At 51.9% G+C, this 13,478-nt stretch overlaps 1 protein-coding gene across 1 annotated transcript in view; it reads right to left on the bottom strand.

Annotated features, from left to right (window-relative positions):
- Positions 1-234: 234 nt before the first annotated feature.
- MX1 (MX dynamin like GTPase 1) overlaps positions 235-13,478 on the bottom strand; it is a 31,207-nt gene continuing 17,963 nt past the window's right edge. The window contains exons 12-15 of the mRNA XM_081088252.1: positions 11,375-11,533; positions 5,120-5,196; positions 3,953-4,198; positions 235-886 (exon numbers count right to left, since the gene is read on the bottom strand). Coding sequence (XP_080944378.1) covers positions 656-886; positions 3,953-4,198; positions 5,120-5,196; positions 11,375-11,533 — 713 coding nt within the window. The 3' untranslated portion in view covers positions 235-655. The remainder of the gene's footprint in view (positions 887-3,952; positions 4,199-5,119; positions 5,197-11,374; positions 11,534-13,478) is intronic.

Here is a 13,478-nt window from a genome sequence, read left to right as displayed (position 1 = left end):
GCAGGTGCCCAGGGATTGGACAGTCGGACAACTGACCAGGGCACAGGATAAACAACGAAGGCTGCTAGCTCTCCCCTGTTTCACTTCCCCGCATTTCCCCTCAGCCTCTTATAAATAACCAGACCACGCGCTTTTACTCAACTTCCTCATTCCTACACCTGGCCCCGCTCCCCGGGTCCCTGCCTGCTGTCATTTCCAGGCTCTCCCCCCAAATGAAAAGGGTGCCAGCGAAACGTCTGTTAGAAAAGAGTTTATTACAAACAGATGAGGTATGACTTCTACAGCATTCATGCAGCGGGCACTCAGGGTCCTAAAACATCGGGCACATGAACGGTCGTGGGAGAAACCGGGCAACAGCCCTGCTATGGTGCTCAGGGGCGTGGGTCCCTGAGGAAGACGGGGGAGAGCCGGGGAAGCGGGGACGACATGATGGGAAGATCAGTTTCTTCACCAGGAAGACGGTGCCAGCCGCCCAACCTAAACCACATCCTGCACGGGGGGGGGGGGGGGGGGGGGGGGGGGGGGGGTCGCGAGTCTCACGCTGGAAACCACATCTGGAAACCACAGCTTCCTCCTGGTCCCGCCCCTCTACGGGGATGAGCAGGGGTGGCTGACGAAGGGGACCCCGGGAGGTGAGGCGCAGGGGGGACAGCCCTCAGCCCGGGAACTGGGCCAGCCGGCGCCGGGCCTTGGTCAGCCGCGCCAGCCGCTCCTTCAGGAACTTCCTCTTGTCGCTGGTGTCGCTGTGCTCCTTGAGGAGCCAGTCGTACCTCTCCTTGTCCTGCAGCAGCTGGAGCATGGCCTTCTGCAGCTGCTGCCCGTATGACCGGAGGATGAAGAACTGGATGACCAGAGGGATGTGGCTGGACAGGCGGTTGCTGGCCTCCTGCAAGGGACGGTTCACAGAGGGCTTGAGGGGACCCTGAAGGAAAGTCCCCCCTCGTGACTTTCGCCACGTGAGCTCCCGGCGGGACCGGGCCCAGCAGGTCTCAAACCTCGGTGCCAGGGGCAGCGAGGGACCCCACGCGTCCCTGCGGCGCAGAGGGCGCGGCTGGGGGCTGGGGTCAGGGCCGGCTGGGCTCCCGCTGGCTTGTCCTGACAGTGAAAGGGTCACTTCTGACGGGAGACAGTCAGAGGTGCCCCAGAAAGGGAAATGGGGGACACGTTCACACTATTTACAATTCTGCCCCCAAGATTTTATGCTGTTTTTTGGTGTGTTTTTTTAAGTCAACACGAAGATGTGTAGCAGAGGCTGGGCTATCAAAAGCCACAGAAGGGCCCAGGGAGTTCCAGGCAGATGGACAGGTAGTTCCACCCCTGCTCCCCACCCCCACCCCCACCCCTGTCCCGCCTGTGAGTGAAAGGTTTCTCTTTCCTGAGACAGGCCATCTCTCCGGCAGCTCAGAGAGACTGGCACAGAGCAAGGGCTGTGACCTCTCGGCGCCTCGGTTCCTTCTCTATAAAACACCAGCACCGGCCACGGGATGGTTAGAAGGTGACAGTCTGGAAAGATGCCAGGCGTGGAATGAGTCTAGAGCAGCGGCTCTCAACCCGTGGGTTGCGACCCCTTTGGCGGTCGATCGAACGACCCTTTCACAGGGGTCACCTAAGACCATCCTGCATATCAAATATTTACATGATGATTCATATGAGTAGCAACATTACAGTGATGAAGTAGGAACGAACATGATTTTATGGTGGGGCCACCACATGAGGAACTGTATTTAAAGGGCCAGAAGGTGGAGAGCCACTGGTCCAGCGGGTCAGTGACGTGGAGATGGCACACAGGCTACGTGTTCTAAGGGGGCGTGAGCCAGGAGGGCGGCCTGTCCCCAGAGATGGAGGACAGAAGAGAAGGGACAGGCTGGCAGGACGCATGCAGGCGGGATGCTGGGGGCCACCGGCACTGAGGTCTGATGCTGGAGAACAGACAGGAGCTGAGAGACGGCTAATATCTGGAGTGACACAATCAGGCACCCGAAGCAGCTTCCTGCAGGTAACACGGATCGATCTAAAGCAAGTGCTAGGCCTGCCCCCGGTCTGATGGTCACGTTCATGTGTCAGCTGGGCCAGGCAACAGGCCCCAGGTATTCGGTCAAACACGAATCGAGGTGTCCTGCAGATGTGGCTAGCATCTGCAATCAGCTGGCTTTAATGAAGGAGGCTGTCCTCCTCATGTGGGTGGGCCTGTCCAACCAGCTGAAGGCCTCACGAGAAAGACATCCTGCCTGTACACAGCAGTTTCGACTCCTGCCCAGGAACCTCCCAGCCACCTCGCCTGCTGGCCTTCCTACGAACCCTGGACTTGCCCTGCCAGCCCCCACAACCCATCAGTCAGCTCCTAGAAACACATTTCTTTTCCTTTTTTAACTTTTTAGATTTTTTGTTTGTTTTTGTTAATCCTCACCCAAGGATACTTTTCCATTGATTTTTAGAGAGAATGGAAGAGAGAGGGAAAGACAGAGAAAAACATCGATTTGAGAGAAACACATTGATTGGTTGCCTCCTGCAGGAGCCCTGACCAGGGCCTGGGCCGGGGAGGAGCCTGCAACCAAGGTACATGCCCTTGACCAGAATTGAACCCGGGACCCTTTGGTCCACAGGCTGATGCTCTATCCACTGAGAAAAACCGGCCAGGGCTAGAAACATATTTCTTTACCTGCATCTATCCTATTGGTTCTGTTTCCCTGGTACAACCCTGACTGATACACCAGAAATCCCATTTATCCTCCAGATACATGATGCATGAATAATTCCAAGCACTGCAACATCCCTGTGGTGATGGAAACACACTACGCCTGCAGCAGCACACGCCCATAAAATGAGACTCCGCTGCCATGACAAAGAATAGGGCAGCACCCGTGAGTGGGAATGGGACAATCTCCAAGGTGCAGTAAAGGAAGCAAGATGCCAAGCAGCACACACGGCTAACCCTGGTGCAAAAACAATTTGCATATACACATACGTCGCGTGCACACGCACACACACAAACGCACACGTGTATGCTGTCCCTTGGAGGACATCGAGAACCTGGAGGACTGCATCTGCTGCTGCTGGGGAGGGGATGGCATGGCTCCCGGCGGGGTGGGCGGGAGACCCACTCTCCACTGTCACTCGCTCTGTTTTGGATTTTGTGCGTGTGTGCGCAGGGCCTGCTCTAACAGGTTCTGTGAGGCAGGTGAGCAGACACAGGGTGAGTGTCGCTGCAGGAGAGGCCAAGGCGCACAGGCGTCCTTCTGTCTTGCCCTTCACTGGCTTCGCTCACAGGTGTGCACCTCCCAGTGTTTACGGACACGAAGGTTAGAGCCCTGCGGCTGGGGGCGCGGCGTTCCCCCGGGAGCATTAGAAATGCGGCATCTGGGCCCAGCTCAGACCTGCGATCCGCCCCTGCATGTCAACAAGACCCCGGAGGTCAAGTCTGAGAAGCACGGCTTCAAGCACAGGAACGGTGAAGGATGGAGACACCTGGGAAAGCGAGGGGTGATTGTGTGCTCTACGTGTCCAGGTTTCTCGTGTCCCAGCGGTTCTAACTAAAATGGCTCAGCTGCCGTGTGCAGCCTGCCAGGATGCGTCAGATGCCCCTTCGTGTCATGAAACACAGAGAAGCAATCAAAGCTCGCGTCTCCAGGAGCAGCTTCTGTGTGTGCAGCCGCCATTGCATCCCACGGCGGCGCTAAGGGAGTTACACCCGCTCGTCCCCCGGAATAGTCACTGGAAACCTACGAGGAGGTGCCATTTTACAGAGAAGAAAGCTGAGGCTCAAGGGGGTTAAGGAACTTGGCCGGGGCCACACAGCCAGTCAACACCGGGTGTGAGTGGCTCTAAGCCACAGCCTCTTCTGGTCATCAGAGGCCGAGCTGCTTCTATGGAGGTGAACGAAGGGCAGAACGATGGAGACAGTAAGTCAGGAAATGAGACAGAAAGCGTCTTTCGGAGACACGCGCAGACTCACCAGGCGGTAGGCCATCAGGTGTTGGAGGATTTCAGCGAGGGAGCAAGTCAAAGGATCCGCCAGAGAGGACGTCTGCTCGCGAGAACTCCCCTTCTTCTCTTCTTTTGATTCCTCCTCTCGGACCTTCTGCAGCGCAGCCCGGTACGCTTGGTCTTGGCAGTAGACAATCTGCTCCATTTGGAAGTGCAGTCGGATGGACTTCTCCGCTTCTTTTTCTTGTTCTGACTTAATGTCTTCGATTTTGGACTAATGCGCAAGAGAAACACAACACCCTTTCCCTCCAGAAATCAACCCCTGGGTCAGAGGAAACTGGGTTAGACACAAAGCCCCCAGCCAGCAGGTTTTCCAACTGGAATTAAACCAGCACGCTGCTCGGGGCAGCCTTCCGTGCCCCGACTTAACTTATCTAAGATGGGGTTCCCACCCTCCACAGAGGCTCAGAATTCCTGAAGAGCCTGAACCGCACACGTGACCAGACCCCTCGTCCCCAGAGCCTGAGGAATCAGCCTCTTTGGTTTCTCTTTTCCTGGCCTTTCAAGTGGTGAGTGTATACCCATCAGAGAGCTCCCGGGATGAGGGATGAATTGAAGTCAGTCAAATAGTCACATTCTCTCTCTCTCTCTCTCTCTCTCTCTCTCTCTCTCTCTCTCTCTCTCTCCCATTTGTTCCTGGGACTTAGAAAAACTGGCTACCTGGGAGCCCGGGCATCTTCACACAGAAAGCACCGGGACCCCCACCTCACTGAGCGCCAGGAAGTGGGACGCGCCCTGCCAGTGCGGCCTCACGGTTTCCTCCAGTGTTCACACAACCTTGTGAGGTGAGGACGCTGCTCTCAGCCGTGCGCTGTGGAGAAGGAGCTGCAGGCCAGGCAGGCTACGCGGCCGCCCAGCCCTCCAGCTCCTGCACAGCAGAGCCGGCCTCCCCGTCTGTGCTGGGTGCTCGGGACTGAACGTCTGTGTCCCCCAGATTCACATGTTGACATTCTAACTCCAATGTGCTGGTTCTGGAGGGAGGGCCTTCAGGAGCTCTAAGTCAGGAGCGTGGAGTCCTCAGAATGGGACTGATTCTCCAAATATACAGTAAAGTTGCAACGGTCTTAAATCCAGGAAATCTATTTTCTAGCATCAGGGTTAATTATTTTCTTTTTAAACAAATGGTTGGTTTTACCTTGCAGGTTCTGAAAAGGTTGAAAAACTCCTCATAATTTTTCTTGGAAACATCTGCGAAGGCAAGCCGGACCATATCTGATCAAAGAAAAACAAAAAAAAAGCCCAGTATTAGTAGGATCATTCATCATCTTAATAGATTGCAAAAAAATAAGAGGATAAGATGACAAGAACAAAAGTGCCCTCCGTCCCTCCCTCCTCCCCCATCTCCCTCTCTTCTTTGCACTAAAGGAAGAAGGCCTGCTTTTTGGCTCAAGAGCTCCCTAAAAGAATTTTAAATATATTTTTTTGTTGATTTCAGAAAGGAAGGAAGAGATAGAAACATCAATGATGAGAGAGAATCATTGACTGGCTGCCTCCTGCACGCATGTGCCCTAAGGGGAAATCAAACCCAAGACCTCGGGTTCACTGGTCAATACTCAACCACTGAGCCAGGGGCTGGGTCCTAGATTTATAAACCTAATGTCTCCAGCATACTTATTTAACATTTAAAGTTTTCATCCTAAGTTTAAATAGTTGCAAAGAATATGATTTCTAGTAAGATATAATATATATCAACATTTAAGTCAAACCTCACATCATTCTTTTAAATACGTCAATGAGATCTAAACATCCACATTATCTATTTGAAAAGAAATACACAAATAAGCTTAGTTAATCAGAAAATGTACATTATTTTCATTTCTGGAACCTGTATTTCCATTTGATTTCCTCACAGAATTTATCCTAACAGTATCTTTATGCTTGAAAATCTTTTACTAACTCCACACTTTATCTTTCTAAAACAGAAGTTTATACATACACTAGAGACCCAATGCACGAAAATTCGTGCAAGAGTATGCCTCCCTTCCCCCGGCTGCCAACACCGGCTTCTCTCTGGCACTCCGGACCCTGGCTGGCTTTGCCACGGCTCCCAGCTTCCTCAGTAAGGATGTCTGGAATAATGTCCAGAAGACGTCTGGTCTAATTAGCATATCACCCTTTTATTAGTATAGACTAGAGGCCCCGTGCATGCAGGAGGTGGGGGGAAGGGGAAGTCCCCTCAGCCGGCCTGCACTCTCTCTAATCCGGGACCCCTCAGGGGATGTCCAACTGCTGGTTTAGACCTGATCCCTGTGGAATAGGGGACTGCTGGCTTCTAACCACTCGCCTACCTGCCTGCCTGATTGCCCCTAAACCCTCTGCCTGCTGACCTGATTGCCCCCTACTGCCCCCCTGCCAGCCTGGCTGCCCCATAACTGCTCCCGTGCTGGCCTGGTTGCCCCCTAACTGTCTGGAAGGAAGTCGGACGTCCAGTTGACCTGGTCTAATTAGCATATTACTCTTTTATTAGTATAGATACTTCTATGACTATAAGTCTCTAAACACAACATATTTTCTTCAGGAGTGAATTAGAAGGGCACAACTGGTCAACACAACACAAGAACAGATTTTGACATATAATTATTAAGCCTCAAGTAAAATTTTATTAGAAATATACCCCTTAACGAGACAGTGGAGTAGCCACAGCAGTGGGCGGAGTGGAGGTGTTGGTTCATAAGAAACGTGCATTTGGTCTTTGCCCCTGGTTCCTGACACACAGCTCTCCCATTCTTTAGGCCTTTCTGGGGGTAGGAGCATCTTCTGTCCTAATGAGGGGACTCTGGGTGGCCCTGGGTAGCCCAGGATGGAGGCTGGTTGCCAGGAAGCCCAAGGCTTGATTGGAAACCTGGAACTTTCAGCCCAACCTCCCCCAAATTTCCAGCATCAGGGGAGAAGGGCAGGGAAGAGGGATGGAGACTGAGTTAATAATGGTTTATTGCCGGGGTCCAACCCCAGCAGGTCCAGGGGTTCCCAAAGGCGTAGACGGAGTCGGCAAAGAAGGAATGACACGGAGACAGCGTTCAGTTGATCAGCAGCCTAGCCAGGATCTCCAGCCAAGTTCTGGTCTCGATCTCCAGAGAGGTTCTGCTTAGGATCTCCAGCCAGGTTCTGTCCAGGTTCTCCAGCCAGGTTCAGTAGCCATGTTCCCTCGCTAGGTTCTCCAGCCAGGTTCTGTCCAGGTTCTCCAGCCAGGTTCAGTCACCAGGTTCTAGTCAGGTTCTCTTGCCAATTTCTGTAGTCAGGTTCAGTCCAGGATCTTTTGCCATGTTCTCTCGCTAGGTTCTGTCTCTAGGTTCTGAGGCCAGTTTCTGTCCAGGATCTTTTGCCATGTTCTCTCCAGCGAAGTTCTTCTGTCTCTAGAGAACGTTCTGTGTAGGTTCTGTCTTCTTCGTTCTGTCTTCTTAGTTCTGTGTCTTGCTGTCTTCTTACATCTGTATTTATACCAGTTGATTCCAATCCTATCAATCTCTATTTCAAAGGTTAGGGCGTTTCTTATTTCCATTCCAGGGAGTAAAGATTATGTAGCTTAAGCATGATTGTTCGTAGTTAAAGTGATTCATTACCCGCCTGGCACTTAGTTGAGGGGTTTTATTCCCTCCCTAACTTCAGGGGAAAATCCCTACCTGGGGAAACAACCTTTCTCAGAGAGGAGACCTTGGCTAAAACACACAGTGCCAAGAAGGTGAGCAAACATATCAAGAACAGTATGCCATATATGCCAGGTCCCTTGAAACAGCAAGGATGGACCGGCTCCCGGCAAATTCCCCCTTTTTTATTTTTTAAAAGCGGGCATTAAAATGAAAAAAAAACAAAAACAAATGCTCTCTTGTATCCATTTTAAGAGTAGGATTGGCGCTTTCCGCTATTACCTGAGTCCTGATCTATCACCCCAGGGAGAGCTTGCCAATCCTGCACTTTCCCAGGGTGGAAAGGCTGCAGTGGGGTTTAGGATAAGGCTCCTTGGGCCTACCTTCTCCCATGCCATTACATTTACCTTTCCTTCCTCAGAAAAGCATGGACATATTTCTTGTATAAAACGTTCTGTCTGACTGGGAGTAACCTTAATTCCTCTGCTAGCAAGCATATATGTTAAAAGATCAATACAGTCTTTTTTCTTTAGACTCAGTATGGCACATCTTCTTAATCTAAAGATCAATACAGAGTCTTCTTTCTTTGGACTCAGTATGGCACATCTTCTCAATCTAAGGATCAATACAGAGTCTTCTTTCTTTGGACTCAGTATGGCACATCTTCTCAATCTAAGGATCAATACAGAGTCTTCTTTCTTTGGACTCAGTATGGCACATCTTCTCAATCTAAGTTCTGTACTATCCACCTTCTTACCCTACTTGTCTTCTATAGGGGGGTCTGTAGCACCCTGGTGGAGTCCTATCCGTCCCGAGTGTGGGGGTTCTCAATGGAGGGGGCTTACCTAGGGGAATCCTGTTCCAGGGGTTCCCAAAGGTGTGGACGGAGTCGGCGAAGACTATCCACCCTCTTCCTACAGTGGAGTCCGATCCGTCCCGAGTGTGGGGCGCTTACCTAGGGGTCCCTGTTCGGGCGCCAGATGCCGGGGTCCAACCCCAGCGGGTCCAGGGGTTCCCAAAGGTGTAGATGGAGTCGGCGAAGAAGGAATGACACGGAGGCAGCGTTCAGTTGATCAGCAGCCTATCCAGTATCTCAAGCCAAGTTCTGGTCAGGATCTCCAGCGAAGTTCTGGTTAGGATCTCCAGCCAGGTTCTGTGTCCATGTTCTCTTGCTAGGTTCTCCAGCCAGGTTCGGTCCAGGTTCTCCAGCCAGGTTCTGTAGCCAGGTTCTAGTCAGGTTCTCTTGCCATGTTCTATCCAGGTTCTGTAGCCAGGTTCTGTCTCTAGGTTCTTCAGCCAGGTTCTCTCGCTAGGTTCTGTCTCTAGGTTCTGTTGCCAGTTTCTGTCCAGGATCTTTTGCCATGTTCTCTCCAGCGAAGTTCTTCTGTCTCTAGGTTCTGTGTAGGTTCTGTGTCTAGGTTCTGTGTAGGTTCTGTGCCTAGGTTCTGTCTCTCTCTCTGTCTTGTTACATCTGTATTTATACCAGTTGATTCCAATCCTATCAATCTCTATTTCAAAGGTTAGGGCGTTTCTTATCTCCATTCCAGGGAGTAAAGATTATGTAGCTTAAGCATGATTGTTCGTAGTTAAAGTGATTCATTACCCGCCTGGCACTTAGTTGAGGGGTTTTATTCCCTCCCTAACTTCAGGGGAAAATCCCTACCTGGGGAAACAACCTTTCTCAGAGAGGAGACCTTGGCTAAAACACACAGTGCCAAGAAGGTGAGCAAACATATCAAGAACAGTATGCCATATATGCCAGGTCCCTTGAAACAGCAAGGATGGACCGGCTCCTGGCAGTTTATGCCTATATGTATGATAATTGATTATATCTCCATAGAAACTCCTAAATGACAGGGTTCGAAGAGCTTCTAGGTTAGTGACACAAATACTTGCCAAGAGAGTAGTGGCTCCCAACTCTGTGGGACTTGCTCTTGGGGTACCCCCAGACCTGGCCCTATGTATCACTTTCATTTGCTTCCTTTGTAATAATCAGTCCTTTATGCTACATCAGTAAAGGTAAGTGTGTTCCTGAGTTCTGTGAGCTGTTCCAGCAAATTACCTAGCCCAGTGGTCGGCAAACTCATTAGACAACAGAGCCAAATATCAACAGTACGACTGAAATTTCTTTTGAGAGCCAAACTTTTTAAACTGAAAACTATATAAGTAGGTACGTTGTTATTAACTTAATTAGGGTACTCCTAAGCTGGCCTTTGCTAAAAATGTCCTCAATCTGATTGAGGTACATTCGCTGAGGTCAACCCCTTCCAACTCTCCCATCCACACTCATCTTGTATACTTGTTTCAGATAGATGAGTGTGGAAGGGAGAATTGGAAGGGGTCAACCTCAGCGAATGTACCTCAAAACAATGTACCTCCCCCGTGCTGCGTATCCCATCGCCAAACCGACTGACACCCCCCACTTCTTCTAACGCCACTTCTTAAAAATAGACTCGCCCAGGCCGAAAACCGACTTCTGTGCATGGGCCACGAAGCTTCAATCACACTGTACGTGTGCGCCCGCATGTGGTATTTTGTGGAAGAGCCACACTGAAGGGGCCAAGAGCTGCATGTGGCTCACGAGCCACGGTTTGCCAACCACTGACCTAGCCTGAGGAGGGAGCTGTGGCAACTCTGATGTATAGGTAGCTGGCGACTGCACCCGAAGCCGGCGTCTTGTGGCACGGAGCCCTTGAGCTGTGCCACCTAACTCTGGGTAGTGAGAATTGGAACTGAATTGAATTGCTGAACACCCAGTTGATGTCCCGAAACTAGAGAACTGGTTGGGGCTTGTTATAAAAAATGTGTATACACACATACACACACACACACACTAGAGGCCCGGTGAACAAAATTCCTGCACTGGGGGAGGGAGTGGTGTCCTCAGCTCAGCCTGTGCCCTCTTGCAGTCAGGGACCCCTCAGGGCATGTCTGCTTGCCGGCTTAGGCCCAATCCCCCTGGGCCTAAGCCAGCACTCAGACATCCCTCTTGCAGTCCGGGGCTCTCACAGTCCAGGACCCCATGCTCCTTACTGCCCACCAGCCACAGATGTGGGAGAGGCTCCTGCCACTGCTGCTGCGCTCGCTAGCCACGAACCAGCTTCTGTCTGAGCGGGTGGGGGGAGGGAGTGCCACTCAACCAGAGACTGGCTTGCTGCTACATAGCGCTGGCCCCACCCCCTGCCCACTGGGTGTTCAGGAAAGTCGTTCTTGCCTCAGCCCTTGCAGCCCTGGCTTCGTCCGGAAGGTCATCTGGAAGGATGTCTGGAAGGACATTCGGCTGTCTGGTCTAATTCGCATATTAGCTCTTTATTATACGGGGTAAACAAAGCCACTTTAAAATGGAGAAACTGCCTTGCTCGCCTTATGCCTCAAACTGTTGAGATGTTAGAACAGGCAAAATGGCCTTTGATCTGGGCCGAGGGTAACACTGTGTCCCAAAGCACTGACTGTAAGGATCACAAGAAAGCAGATACGATTTTAACTGGACTGGAAATTAAAAACTGTTTAGGATTAGCGTTGCTGTATCAGCTTATCAGCACCGACAGCAATGCCTTCCTTCTATGGAGGCAACTGTCCCCTTCCCTTTCTCATCGATCCCCCTGGCCTTTCCCTCCTCGGCGGAACACCATTTGGGCTTCTGCCTGAATCAGTGTTTCCCAAGTAGTTCTTCTTATTGATCTCAAAGAACTGCGCTGCCCCACTTCGGCCTTTTATTTCTACGTGAGCGGTGGCTGGTGCTGGGACACCCAGGGGAGAGCTCTGCGGCCTGGCACTGGCCTGAAGGTAGACCCGGGAGGACTCACCGGTGATCTTATGCAGCATTTCCACCGCCGGCTCCTCCAGGGTCATCACTTGCTTCTTAATGATCGTCTCAAACGTCTTGTAATTCACGAACCCTGGCAGCTCTCTGCCGCGATACTGATTTTCAAATTTCCTGATCTGTCTAAAAATATCGTCATAACCTACCGTGGGAAGGAAGAGCTCTGAATTATTTTACAAAAATAACACAGCGCCATCCTGGACTCTCTGAAAGCACAGAGTGGCACGGAAAAAAAATCACATCTGATTTGCAAATCAAAAAACAATCAGGGGTTGCAATCGCGAAAGAGGCCTTAATGTACTTTCCCTTGGTCATCTTGAGAGGGCAAGGATAGAGTCAGGGATAGGATAGAGCCAGGGCACGATGTCAGCGAGCAGTGACTGCAGACCTATTCTTTAAAAGGTACCTGAGTATGAAAGATTGTCCATCAATAGGGTTTTTACCAAAGCAATTGCATCTAATAGAACATTATGACTTGCAGGTCCTTAAGAAAGTGGGATTGGCCGTGACCACCACCTGGAATTCCCTAGGCATCCCTTCTTCATGTGCTGTTGCATGAGTAGGAGGACTGTGCAGATCAAGTGGGGTCATACAATACCGGCACATAGGATCGTATTAGTGTGGTATGTTTACTACATAAAAACCACTTGGCTTTTTCTTCATGTTTGGAATTCTTTGTTAAATATATATATATACATACATACATACATACATACATACACACACTAGAGGCCCGGTGCACAAAAATTTGTGCACTTGGCGGGGAGGGGGGTCCCTCAGCCCGGCCTGTGCCCTCTCACAGTCTGGGACCCCTCGAGAGATAACGCCCTGCTGGCTTAGGCCTGCTCCTGGATGGCAGAGGGCAGGCCCAATCCCTAGGTGCAGCCCCTGGTCGGGCTCAGAGCAGGGCCGATTGGGGAGTTGGGGCGCCGCCCCCTGTCATGCACAGAGCAGGGCAGATCGGGAGGTTGTGATGCCATCCTCAGTCACGCTCAGGGTAGGGCCTATTGGGGGGCTGGGGCACCGCCCCCTGTCACACTCAAGGCAGGGTCGATGGGGAAGTTGCGGCGCCACCCCGTCACGCACAGAGCAGGGCCAATCAGGGGGTTGGGGCTCCGTACACTGTCACGCACAGAGCAGGGCCGATCAGGGGGTTGGGGCACCGCACCCTGTCACACACAGAGCTGCAGGGCGATCAGGGGGTTGGGGAGCTCCCCCCTATCAGGCACAGAGCAGGGCTGATCAGGGGGTTGGGGCACCTTCCCCTGTCACGAACAGAGCAGGGCAGATAGGGAGGTTGTGGCCCTGCCCCCTGTCACACACAGAGCCGCAGGGCGATCAGGGGGTTTGGGCGCTGCCCCCTGTCACGCTGATCCCAGTGCCAGGAGGCCTCGTGGCTCCGCTGATCCTGGTGCTGGGAGGCATATTACCCTTTTACTATATAGGGTAGAGGCCTGGTGCATGGGTGGGGCCGGCTGGTTTGCCCTGAAGGGTGTCCTGGATCAGGGTGGGGGTCCCCACTGGGGTGCCTGGCCAGCCAGGGTGAGGGGATGATGGCTGTTTGCAGCTGGTCACTCACCCTTCAGGGTGGGGGTCCCCACTGGGGTGCCTGGCCAGTCTGGGTGAGGGGCTGAGGGCTGTTTTCAGGCTGGTGGGGGACTGAAGCTCCCACTGCTCCTTTTTTTCTTTTTTTATTCTGGGCCAGCTTTAGCTCTGACTCCAGCTCTGAGGCCTCTGCTGCTGAAAGCAGGTATCTGGTTTGTTTGTCTTCTATAATCGAAACACTGTATCTACTCCAGCTCTGAGATCCCGGCTCGCAGAAAGCAGGTTTCTGGGGTTTTGTTTAGCTTCTATATTTGTAACTATGTTTCAAACTGCAAGCTCAGAGGCTGGCAAGGCAGGCGGGGAACGTTGGTTTCCTCCGTCACTGAAGCAAGCAAGCCTCATGTTAGCTTCCAGCTGCCTGGCTGCCGGCCGCCATCTTGGCTGGCAGTTAATTTGCATATTGCCCTGATTAGCCCACGGGAAGCGTAGCGGACATACGCTAATTACCATGTTTCTCTTTTATTAGATAGGATATTGACTGA

Source organism: Myotis nattereri (assembly GCF_964212035.1).
Source record: "Myotis nattereri genome assembly, chromosome: 3".
NCBI lineage: Eukaryota > Metazoa > Chordata > Mammalia > Chiroptera > Vespertilionidae > Myotis > Myotis nattereri.
The sequence above is the reverse complement of the archived record's forward strand: the minus strand, read 5'-3'. Positions and strand labels throughout refer to the sequence as shown.